We start from the raw sequence: 13,126 nt of genomic DNA, 5'->3' as shown, positions 1-13,126 counted from the left end.
GGGGCCGGCGGCGCGGCTCTGGGACCCATCCAAGCTGGGCCTGTGATCGTCCCTCTGGAGCTAATGTCCAGTAGCCTAAGAAGCCCAATCCACTCTGCACGCAGGTGAGTTCGCTTCTTCTCCCCTTAGTCCCTCGATGCAGTGAGCCTGTTGCCAGCAGGTCTCACTGAAAATAAAAAACCTAAACTAAAACTTTCACTAAGAAGCTCAGGAGAGCCCCTAGTGTGCACCCTTCTCGTTCGGGCACAGAGATCTAACTGAGGCTTGGAGGAGGGTCATGGGGGGAGGAGCCAGTGCACACCAGATAGTCCTAAAGCTTTCTTTAGATGTGCCCAGTCTCCTGCGGAGCCGCTATTCCCCCATGGTCCTTACGGAGTCCCCAGCATCCACTTAGGACGTTAGAGAAAGGATAATAATAATAGTAATAATAATAATAGACTAAACATTCAAAGTACACATCGTTCAAATCAGATATAGATGAAACTGAAAATAAAGTTAATGTTAAGCATTAGTCCTACACAAGAAAGGAGGAGCTAAGCACTAGCACTGGGCATTCCACTGGCATTAAACAATTTGAACAAAAACACCAGTTTTTTATTATAACGTTTTTTTTAAGAAGTCACAGCGCTGTGTAAGTAGTCACAGTATTAAAAACAAAACACTTCTTTTTAACATTTGGTTTAAACCAGCCAACTCTGATTGCGGCACTTTGTCTGCTGCTTGCTCAGTGTAATGCTGGGTTAACACTAATTCAAAACATGGCGGAGCACTTGAAAAAACAATTCACCTCTACAGGAATACACTGTGACCATACTAAACAGTAATGTAATTTTGTTGTTTATTCCAATGACTGTGTGCTGCATACAGAAAGTCCATAAATAAAAAAATTATCCAGTCTCATAGGCCCGATTCTGAGTTCTAAAGTAATAATAAAGAGCAAGTAACTACACCTAAACCATGTTGCAGTGAAGTGGGTGCACATACTTTTTTTTTTTGCATGCAGAGTAAACTGGCTGCTTTGGCATGCAGCCCACAAATGCGGGACAGCTTTATTTTTACACAGCAATTTAGATTTCAGTTTGGACACACCCCTGTACATCTACAGCTCTCTGCACATGTTAAATCGGTCCCACCTGCAGTGAAAAATTGCCTTTACCCAGGTGCACAATTACTTGCCGTTTCTTACTTTACTCCCAACTCTGAATAAATAAATGGAATTTAACAGCATTACTTACTGTTCCTTTAAGCATAATCACTCCAAGCCTTTCTATTGGTGTGATACCCAAGAAGCAACTAAAAAGCAATTCCCCTCCCTGCCAGCCTGTCACTTCAGGGTTAGCATGGGAAACCTTGTGATTGGCTCATTCAGCACACCCAACAGGACGACCCAGGGAATGACCCGTAGGAGCATGTGATCGCGGATACACACTGAGCAATGTGGCCAAAATATATTGTTCCAATACACATCAGTACAATATTTTGTCTGATTAATTGCCTAGTGTGTAGACAGCTTTATATTCCTCCTTGCTTTAGCTATCACGTTTTGGAGAAGGGCCAGGAAAAGCCCCAGTCATTTTCAGGACAGGACCCTCAAGTGCTGAAACACACTACCCGGCTTTTGCCGGCCGGGAAAAAGCCGGACGGCTTTTTCCCGTGCCGGCATTGTAGTTAACAGTGTGAGGGCTAGGGTCCCTTCACACTGCACGGCCCCGGCCCGGCTGCCGGGTTGCAGCCGGGTCTCACCACTGGAAGGTCCGGCGGCCGGGCAGCCGCCGGGCCGTCTTTGGAGTCAGTAAACCATGTGTGTGAAGGGGAGCTTTCACACACAACGTTTTTTTCGGAAGCCGTGTCTGATGCTGCGCATGCGCACAGCATCACCCACGGCTCAAAGCCGTCCTGTGTGAGCGACTCTGCCGGTTTCTCCCGGATGGCAAAAAGCCGGACAAAGTTTGTCCGGCTTTTTGCCATCCGGGAAAAACCGGAGTGTGTGTTACAGCCCTAAGGGGTAGATGTACTAACTTGGACACGGCATAAGGAAGTGATAAACGCACCAGCCAATCAGCTCCAATATGTAAATTAACAGTTAGGAGCTGATTGGCTGGTGTGTTTATCACCTTGCACATATCACTGGTTTATCACTTCCTTATGCCTTCTCCAGGTTAATACATCTGCCCCACAGTCTGAGGGAAGGGGACACAGAGGAACCAGCCTTGCACTGAGCTGTTTTGTACTGGTTACATCATAACAGGGAGGACCCCACGATACGCTGCCCATTTAGTTATTACCAGAGTTGCCCTTTTGCAAATGTACTTCATATTAATTACGTGTCAGACACACGTACAATCACATAGTGTTTATATGCGATTCTTACACAAATAGAATACCAGTGAGGGGATGGCCCTAATTGTGCCAAGTATATGCCAGATATACTGAATATAGTATTATATAGTTTTGTATGTACAGGTTATGCTCTCATATTTTCAGACCAGGATATCAAATAACTATAAAGTCATACCCAATACCAATATATTAAACAGCGAGATATACAAACAGGAAATTAGCCTCACACAAATCACAGATATACTCCCTCATCGTTAAATAGCCCTTCTAGTCGCGCCTGTGAGCGCGTTTACTAACGCAGAGTGTCTTTTCATGCATTTTTTCCCTGAAAATGCGTCTTATTCGCATCGCTATGCAAATAAGACGCACAAGCAGATTTGCAGACTAAAATGACAGGCACTGTAACGTAACATTTCGTAAAAAAAAAAAAAATCTGACAAGAGTCCCTGATCAGTAACTTTATTTAATCTACAGGACACTGAGGTTTAATAGGCAGCAGTAACATTATTACTTTGATGTCTAAACTTTTCTGAGGTAGGCCTTATAATTACTTGCTCACCAGCCAGACTCAATTATATTTCTGAGACAAAGCAGGATACAGCCACAGAAAGTCTTCAGGGCAACCATGATCGAATAAAATATGAATTAAAGCTAGATATATGCCAACCAGGAAAGGATAAAAATCGAACGTAACACAGAATATACTGAGATCCATAGCAGAAGTAGGGACGTACTGTTAGGAAACTCCACTCACCTCACTGAGGCAGGCTATGTATTCCTTATATATGAAAGGTTAAATATAGGTTGTTATGAGACAAGTACTGTTGGGTGGTCTTCAGTTTGCTGACTGCCGGGATCCCAGCGAGCAGTATACTGGCGCCGGAATCCAGACAGCCAACATACCGACACTTTTTCTCCCTCTTGGGAGCCAACGACCCCCCTGGAGGGAGAATAAATAGCGTAGCGCGCCACCGTGCCCGCAGCGTGGCGAGCCCGCAAGGAGCTCATTTGCGCTCACCACGCTGTCGGTATGCCAGTGGTCGGGATCCCGGCACCGGTATGCTGGTTGCCGGGAGCCCGGCCGCCGGCATACAATACTACACCCGTACTGTTTGTCTATAGTTTTTCATAGACTGAGCAGATAAAACACTAAGGGGGTGATTTAATTGTTTGGGGTGCTCATAGCTTATCAAAAGTGGCCGGGAAATAATTCAATTGTTTTGGGGCGAACAGTCCCTAGGCTGCACTAATCGTGCATTTCTGCTCTCACACTCCTGAGATGAAAGCAGAAATGTGGCATAGTAGGGCTTTGTGGCTGGTCGCACCTTAACCACTTGACTGACATGGCTGCATCAGATGTTACCACACCAGCAAGTGCCTTACCTGATCTGGTCAGTCAGATACACAGTGTGGACGGCTGCAGCTGCCACTCTCAGAGTACCTTCCGGTCTGTCTCCCTGCACTCTCCCTCAGTGTCTGTCGTGATGCTGATCGGTCTCCCACTCGGCAGCTGCAGACATTAACAGCCAGTAGGAAAGTGTAAATTACCCCACACACACACACACACACACACACACACACACACACACACACACACACAAACCCCCAGTGTATACACCGGTATCTGCAAAATCAAAAATCGCAATGTTTCCGATCGTGCTGATCTGATGTTTGGGTGGGAAAACTATTTTTTTTTTTACAAATATCACAAATATTTGTATTTTTTTTTTTAAATAAAATCATTTTGGATACATTTTAACACATATTCCTCACCTAATTCACTCCTAAGAAAAACCTGACAATTTCTGAGCGATTTTTGGAGAAAAAAATGTTGTCAGTTAAGTGGTTTATTGCAGCGCACTCGGCATGGGAGACGCCGCAGAAAGAGGCTGTGGAGACCAGCACAGGACTGGTTGCTTAAACAATTCAATCGCTCCCTGTGATGTGTAAAGTAAAGTGATGGCATCACTGCTGAGGGATCTACTGCACATACACGAGTGGCTATTACCAGGGAGGGATTTAGAAGATCACTCTCCTGGTAAAATGTGCACTATGTCGCCTATATGCTACTAGGGCTAACAGCATCTTAAGATGGTCTTAGCTAACAGGGTTAAGCTCTGGAATGAGGCAAGCCTCACAATATAGCAGACCCTAAAGATATGGGTGCTGCTACAGTACTGCAATTGGAAAACATCCAATGGGGTCGATTCAATTCAGCAACAGTTGAATAGCGCCGGGAATTAGCTCCCGCCGCTAATCAATCCAGCTAAAGTTAAGTCGGAGAATGTCCGTTCTCGCCGACTTAACAGGTAGTTTTGTTGGGAGAACGAGCATTCTCCGACTTAACTACCCGCGGCGATGCTGATTCCCAACAGAATCAGCCTCGCGGAAGCTCTTTTGTCGGTTTTCTTCTCTCAACCCCGGGGGCTGAGAGAAGAATTCACAACAATTGAGGGTACCTAGTCTCTGTATTGAATAGCGCCGGGAGCTAATTCCCGGCGCGTAATGCTTACATTTAGCAGCTTTAATCAATATGCCCCCTACTGTGGAGCAAGGCCAGGCTGGCATCTTCTGTTTTTTTGGGAATGCGACCTACAGTAGGGCTGTATCATGTGCCACATGTTCAGCCTTTTAACAACATGGAGGAGCAGTATTTTACAGGCAAGAGGCCGATGGCTGTTGTCTGTTTATGTTAGAGGACACCAGTCAGTGTGGAAGTACAGCGATGACGATAAAAACACTGATACCCTTTTCAGATAGAAATCTCGGCTTTCACCCGGCATTTGAGTGCAGGGTCATTTTGCCAGTCTCTGCCTGACCCCCCTTTCACACAGAGAAGCAAAATTACAGGGTCAAGAATTTCTACCCGATAATTTGCGGATCAACACTGGTATTTTGTCTGTGTGAACGGGTCAACCCGGGTAAAAATTCCCCGGTCTCCGACCCTGGTAAATTCCTGGGTCAAAGTCATGGGAGTTTTAACCCGGGCTGACCCTTTCACACAGAAAAACGACCAGTGTTTATCAGCAAATGACTGGGTAGAAAGGGTTAAACTATGGCATTATAGCCAAGGATCAACACCATAGGAGGTTCTTAAGCAGTGGGGTGCTGCTCACATAACCCCTTGCGCAATGATCACAGACATGTATATTTTGGGGAGGGGGTGTATATATTCATAGGAACATGTTGCAAATCCATAACATGACATGCATTAAAAAAAAAGTAATACTTCAGCTATCTTGCAATACACAGACTTTACCAAAATTCACTGAGTACACATAACCCACTCTCCAAATGTATCACTACTGCAACTACATAGAGAAGGTCTGTGTCCCACACAGCCCATTATAATCGGCCACCGATCCTGTAGAGGACAGAGAGCTACACTCTACACTTCTGATAAATGCACATATATTTTCAATACTTGTCTTGAGCATTACACTCCATGTTGTTTGGCCTAATGACATCACAGCCAAGAACTAGAAATTGCTGAAGCAGTCTTACAGACCTACTTAAAAAACACAAAGCGGTGCAGTTACTAAAGTTTCTAAAAAGCGGAGGTGTTGCCCTGAGGAAAAAAATCAGATTGTAGCTATGATTTCTCCATTTCTCAATCTGATTGGTTGCTATGGCCAACTCCACCACTTGTCAGTTTCAGAATCTGTAGTAAATATACCCCTACATATGTCAGAGTTAAATGTATCTTTCTGTTCCTGCCATGGTGAAAAAAAAAAAATAGTATGCTACCTTACGATTTCTTTAAAGCTGCGCTGGCACCAGGATCTCAGAGATGTAAATGGAAGAAAGCAAACTTCCCGAGTACTGTGCTATAGCAAAACCCTTCGTGGCACCACCCGCTCACAGGTAGAATACTACTAAAGTGGGGTGGTATTCATGTGACCGACGGTCGGGAGACAGACGGTCACATGACCTCCTGCAGCTTCCCGACACCCACTATCCTGATGGTCGGCATGCCGACCAACAGGGACTATTTCCACTCGTGGGTGTCCACAACACCCATAGAGTGGGAATAGAACCCGTGGCGACCGTAGGTCGCCACCGAGCCCGCAGCGTGGCGAGCGCAGAGAGCCCGCAAGGGGCTTGCTGCACTCGCCTCTCCCCGCCGGGATCCCGGCGTCGGTATGCTGCCGGGATCCCGGCGTCGGTAAGCTGACCGGCGGTCAGGAGACCGCCGGTCAGCCCTACTACATCCCTAAAGTGATGACATGGTATACAAATAATGAGGTTACCATTGAAGGAAGGAGCAAATCATCGGCGTACTATCAATAGTACACTCTGTTATGCACTACACATGTAGGCTATGATGTCGATAAACTAGAAACTCATTGGGCTCGATTCAACTATAAGCAAGTTGAATAGCGCTGGGAATTAGCTCCCGGGCCTATTCATTACAGCGCGCTGTGACACCAGACGACGACAAAGTGCCGATGCCATGTTGATTTCTGCCCTTAGTGCGGCGAAAACAGCAAACGCGGGGCACGTAAGTGGGAGAATGCCAGTTCTTCCAATAAAACACCGGGACAATGGGCATTCTCCGACTTACCATTGCGCTGTATTGAATAGCCCGGGAGCTAATTCTCTGCATTATTCAACTGGTTTAGAACTGAATCGAGCCCATTAATTGTTGAAAGAATCAGAATCAACATAAGTACAGTCTATCATAACTCCAGCATTAGACCCACTATACTAGGGGTGGGGAACCTCCGGCCCGCGGGCCGTATAAGGCCCGCGAAGCCGTTTGGTCCGGCCCACCCGCTCCTCTCAGTGAGACACGCCACCGCACAGTCCGGCGGCAGCGTGTCTCAGCTGTCCCCACATGGAGGAGAGCGCGGCTATTGTTGGGCGGTGGCGGCGTGTAGGACTTGAAACCAGCCGCCGGTTCGTGAGCCAATCAGAGCTCGCGGACCGGCAGCCAATCAGGAGCCGCGGCTGCCAGTCCGCGAGCTCTGATTGGCTCTCGAACCGGCGGCTGGTTTCAAGTCTTACACGCCGCCGCCCAACATAGCCGCGCTCTCCTCCGTGTACCTGCCGAAAGGAGCGGTAAGCGGGACGGGGGGGGAAACGGAGGGGCATCTGTATACCTGGCACTGTGGGGGGCATCTGTATACCTGGCACTGTGGGGGGCATCTGTATACCTGGCACTGTGGGGGGCATCTGTATACCTGGCACTGTGGGGGGCATCTGTATACCTGGCACTGTGGGGGGCATCTGTATGCCTGGCACTGTGGGGGGCATCTGTATGCCTGGCACTGTGGGGGGCATCTGTATGCCTGGCACTGTGGGGGCATCTGTATGCCTGGCACTGTGGGGGCATCTGTATACCTGGCACTGTGGGGGGCATCTGTATACCTGGCACTGTGGGGGGCATCTGTATACCTGGCACTGTGGGGGGCATTTGTATACCTGGCGCTGTGGGGGGCATTTGTATACCTGGCACTGTGGGGGCAATTGTGGATCTGGCACTGCACTATTGGGGGCATATGTGTATCACGTCCCATTTTAACTGGCCACACCCATTTTTTAGGCGCGCGCGGGGGCAGACTTGTATGGCCCCCGATGGATTTTTTTAACTATCCAAATGGCCCTCGGTAGAAAAAAGGTTCCCCACCCCTGCACTATACCGTAATAAAAGGTTTTACATATTAGCGTATTTGACAAACTAAAGGCTCTATCCACAAAAAGTTTACATGATCACCTCCCAATCTCATAATTGTACTATGGTGGAGGTCACTTCCTTTCAAAGTACTTCAAATAGAGAATCTTGTTGGCTATCTCCTCCCACAAGAAGGCAGCGTCATAGATGTATGGCAGTGGCTCTGCTACATCTGGGCACCAAGAACCTGCTACACAGAACTAATGGTTGCAGTATTATTGGGAATGGACAGGATTTACTCAAATTTGATTTTATTTATTTTTTTACAATGGAAAACATCTTTAAAATGCATACACACAAGTAGAAGACAGGTGTTACAAATCAGGAAGGTGGTTAATTATAACTTAGACACCAAGAGCATGAAAACAATGAACATTACATTAAGAGACTGAGAATGCACAGCCATATAAATGAAACACTGAGTACCATGATTGAGCACTCCTAATTACAGGACAGGCAAGAATGTGTAACATAAGGAAAACAGAAAGAGGGAGTAAGTGGGAGATGAGGTGGCATCACATACTGTATGTAAAAATGATAATTAAACATGTTTGCATGGGAGATCCATAATAAAGGAAGATAAGAGCATACATGAAAATATGCAAGTAAGATGCTAATGGCAGAGGTGTAATTATATGTGAAATAATGCAGGATGCTAAGTTGTAGTTAAGTGAGGATGTAGAGAACAGGTATTAGTGACAGCAATCAGAGCGGGAGAGGGCACACGTCATCTCGCATATAACATGAAACAGCAAACTTATGGGAGAGAAGATGGAGAGATAACAGAGGCATGCCAGGTAGATATATTGGGGGTAATTCAGACCTGATCGCTAGCAAGCGATTTTTGCACTGCTGCGATCAGATAGTTGCCACCTACAGGGGAGGGTATTTTAGCTGTGCAAGTGTGCGAACGCACGTGTAGCAGAGCGGTACAAACTGATTTTGTGCAGTCTCTGCACAACCCAGGAGTTAGCCGCTGCGATCACATCAGCCTGTTCCGGACCAGATTTGACGTCAAGAACCCTCCCTTCTTACACTTGGACACGCCTGCGTTTTTCTAAACACTCACTGAAAACGGTCAGTTGCCACCCACAAACGCCCTCTTCCTGTCAATATCTTTGCAAACACCCGAGCGAATGGATCCTTTGCACAAACCCATCACGGCGATCCGCTTTGCAGTCGTCTGTCGCGCCTGTGCATTGCAGTGCAATACACATGCGCAGTTTGGATCTGATCGCCCACTGTGCGAAAACACACAGCAGCAATCAGGTCTCAATTACCCCCACATTAGGGGAAAGAGAGCACTAAACAGGGAGATGCTTGCATATTAGAAGAAGAGAAGGGCACCATGTATGGTTAATAATGCATCCTATGGAAGCAGGAAAGGGCGCATTGGGGAAAAGAAGAAAGACAAACGAGAAGAAATTGAATTCTAAGCAATTTTCCCGCTGCACAAGTCATGGTAGAATACAGTTAAATAACATCGCTAATTTTTTGGCAAAGGTCAATGGGGTGTGAGGGAGAATTAGGGATTTTATTAGCCGCAAAATGCCTCCGCCCGACCATTACAAAGGCATCTTAAGGGGCCCATTTATCTGCAATCTGAGAACGATTTTAGCTCCCAAAATAACGTTTCAGTATATGATAATACCGCTGGAATGTCTCAAACAGCATATGCAGGGGGTCCAAAAGGAGCCTGTCCCAACGGTGTGTAAGGGAGTGAAGTGACCACATCAGCAGTTTTTGCCCTGCTAGCTGGACTCCAGAGCGCTACTGTCTCTGCCGGTAATTTTGCAAATTGTAGCCCATAGGCTACAGCGGCTAACACCTTTAGATAGTGTTAGATGCGGAGGGCCAAGTGCTGGAATACTTTGCATTCCGGAACTTAGTAAATCTGACAGCTTTGCATCCCCCACAGAAACCTATGGGGGCTGCGCCTGCTGTCATAAGTAGAGGGATTGCTGCAGATATGGAGAGATCTGCTGTGGTCCCTTCTTCATACATTGGGGTAGTACTTCATATTTGCTGAAATATATCGTAATTATTTAATGATAAACAAGCCCCATAACGGGAAAGAGGTGAATACATAGTAGGGTACATATACTGAGAGATACATATAGGAAATACGCATACAGTAATCATTTAAAAGAGGAATATATAGATACTGGAGAAGACATACACTAAGAGAGGGTGAGATACATACCAGAGAGACTACACTCACATGCAACACTGGGACAGGGGTAGACTCATACTGGGTGAGACAGAGGGACATAAACACTGAGATACACATGGCACTGGGGGAGAGGGGGAGACAGGCAGTTGGAGAGGGGGAGACAGGCACTGGGAGAGGGGGAGACAGGCACTGGGAGAGGGGGAGACAGGCACTGGGAGAGGATGAGACAAGCACTGGGAGAGGGGGAGACAGGCACTGGGAGAGGGCTGGGAGAGGGGGAGACAGGCACTGGGAGAGGGAGAGACAGGCACTGGGAGAGGGGGATACTCACACTACAGGGGAGACGGAGAGATTCACATCCTCGGGGGCATCGAAGAACTCCTCTGTGTCGCTGTCGGACGCCATGGCCGGGAGTCCCCGGGGCAGTGTACTGGACAGGCCTCAGTGGGCGCCGCTGCCCGGGGCCACTGACAAGGCTGACATACAGGCTACACGCCGCCGCTGCTGCAGCTGCTGACAGGCCGGGCCAGGGGCAGGCGGGGGTGGGCGGAGCTCTCACACTGGCTGGGTATCGCGAGATCGCAGCGCACACACACGGGCTGGGAGAAAGGAAGCGCCGACGCTGCTGCGCTGGCGACACACAGGGGGCGTGATCACTGACACGAAGGGACGAAGGTAGGAGGGCAGTGGGCGTGGTCACTGGCTCGAAGGGGCAGAAGAGGGGGGGTGACAGGAGGAGGGCAGGGGGCGCGGTCACTGGCTCGGAGGGGCAGAGGAGGGGGTTGAAAAGAGGAAGGCAGGGGGCGTGGTCACTGGCACGGATGTGGCAGAGTAGAGGAGGAGGGGGTGACAGGAGGAGGGCAGGGGGCGTGGTCACTGACACGGATGGGGCAGAGTAGAGGAGGGGGTGACAGGAGGAGGGCAGGAGGCGCGGTCACTGGCACGGAGGGGGTGACTGGAGGAGGGCAGGGCACATTACTGACACATGATAGGTGGAGCGGAGTGACTATCCAGTTTCCTCATATATGCGCACACAGGGCAGCAGCGGGACAGTTATAGGCGGGCCTGTTCCCGGCGTGAGGTGCCCCTGGGCTGCCTTAGTGTTGGGAGAGGACACTTGAGCCCACACAGTGTGCCCAGTAGGCAGAAGCAGGCACATAGTACATGGAAGAGGGACAAGGCTAGCATCAGATGTCTTGGGGCAGCTACACTCTTGCTCTTTTTGCCCCCTATTCAGTAGATACATACAGTATGGGCTGTGACACACTGGGCGGTTTCTCCCGGATGGCAAAAAGCTGGACAAACTTTGTCCGGCTTTTTGCCATCCGGGAGAAACCGGCAGAGTAAGGGCTGTAACACACACTCCGGTTTTTCCCGGATGGCAAAAAGCCGGACAAACTTTGGCCCTCATTCCGAGTTGTTCGCTCGGTAAAAATCTTCGCATCGCAGCGATTTTCCGCTTAATGCGCATGCGCAATGTTCGCACTGCGACTGCGCCAAGTAAATTTGCTATGCACTTAGTAAGTTTACTCACGGCTTTTTCATCGTTCTGGCGATCGTAATGTGATTGACAGGAAATGGGTGTTACTGGGCGGAAACAGGCCGTTTTATGGGCGTGTGGGAAAAACGCTACCGTTTCCGGAAAAAACGCAGGAGTGGCCGGAGAAACGGAGGAGTGTCTGGGCGAACGCTGGGTGTGTTTGAGACGTCAAACCAGGAACGACAAGCAGTGAAATGATCGCAGATGCCGAGTAAGTCTGGAGCTACTCAGAAACTGCTACGAGGTATGTAATCGCAATATTGCGAATACATCGTTCGCAATTTTAAGATGCTAAGATTCACTCCCAGTAGGCGGCAGCTTAGCATGAGCAAATCTGCTAAAATCCGCTTGCGAGCGAACAACTCGGAATGACCTCCTTTGTCCGGCTTTTTGCCATCCGGGAGAAACCGGCAGTGTCTGTCACACAGGACGGCTTTGAGCCGTGTGTAATGCTGAGCGCATGCGCAGCATCAGACATGGCTTCAGAAAAAAACGTGTGTGAAAGCTCCCCTTCACACACACGGTTTACTGGCTGCAAAGACGGCCGCCCGGCAGCCGGACCTTCCAGTGGTGAGACCCGGCAGCCGGGCCGAGGCCGTGCAGTGTGAAGGGACCCTACCCCTCAAACTGTTAACTACAATTCCGACACGGGAAAAAGCCGTCCGGCTTTTTCCCGGCCGGCAAAAGCCGAGTAGTGTGTTTTAGCCCTAATCTTGTGTGTGACTGCAATACAATATATTCAGTAAGTAGTGCCCCAATTTCACATTATCTGGCACACTGCCCCCAGTACGCATTATATTACATGCTGTGCCGACAATGCACATTATATTAAATGCTTTTCCCCATGTACATTATATTACACGCTGTGCCCCCAATGCGCATTATAATACACGCTGTGCCCAAAATGCGCGTTATATTACACGCTGTGCCCCAATGCACGTTATATTACACTGCCCCCAATGCACATTATATGATACGGTGTGCCCCAGTGCACATTATATGACACGCTGTGCCCCCAATGCACGTTATATGACACGCTGTGCCCCCAATGCACGTTACATGACACGCTGTGCCCCCAATGCACATTATATTGCACGCTGTGCCCCCATTGCACATTATATTACACGCTGTTCCCCAATGTACATTACATTACACACTGGGTTTCAACTGACCATTTTCAGGGAGTGTTCGAAAAAACGCAGGCGTGCCAGTAAAAACGCAGGCGTGGCTGGGAGAACGCAGGGCGTGTTTGTGATGTCAAATCCGGAACTGAATAGTCTGAAGTGATCGCAAGCGCTGAGTAGGTCTGGAGCTACTCTGAAACTGCACAATTTTTTTTTGTAGCCGCTCTGCGATCCTTTCATTCGCACTTCTGCTAAGCTAAAATACACGTTATATC

At 48.5% G+C, this 13,126-nt stretch overlaps 1 protein-coding gene across 3 annotated transcripts in view; it reads right to left on the bottom strand.

Moving 5' to 3' along the window:
• Window positions 1-10,831, bottom strand: part of WDR44 (WD repeat domain 44) — a 212,930-nt gene extending 202,099 nt beyond the window's left edge. For all 3 annotated transcript variants that reach the window (XM_063937554.1, XM_063937555.1, XM_063937553.1), the window contains exon 1: window positions 10,519-10,831. In XM_063937554.1, coding sequence (XP_063793624.1) covers window positions 10,519-10,592 — 74 coding nt within the window. In that variant the 5' untranslated portion in view covers window positions 10,593-10,831. The remainder of the gene's footprint in view (window positions 1-10,518) is intronic.
• Window positions 10,832-13,126: the final 2,295 nt, after the last annotated feature.

This window comes from Pseudophryne corroboree, chromosome 8 (genome assembly GCF_028390025.1).
Source record: "Pseudophryne corroboree isolate aPseCor3 chromosome 8, aPseCor3.hap2, whole genome shotgun sequence".
Taxonomy (NCBI): domain Eukaryota; kingdom Metazoa; phylum Chordata; class Amphibia; order Anura; family Myobatrachidae; genus Pseudophryne; species Pseudophryne corroboree.
This window is presented reverse-complemented; position numbering and strand designations above follow the sequence as displayed.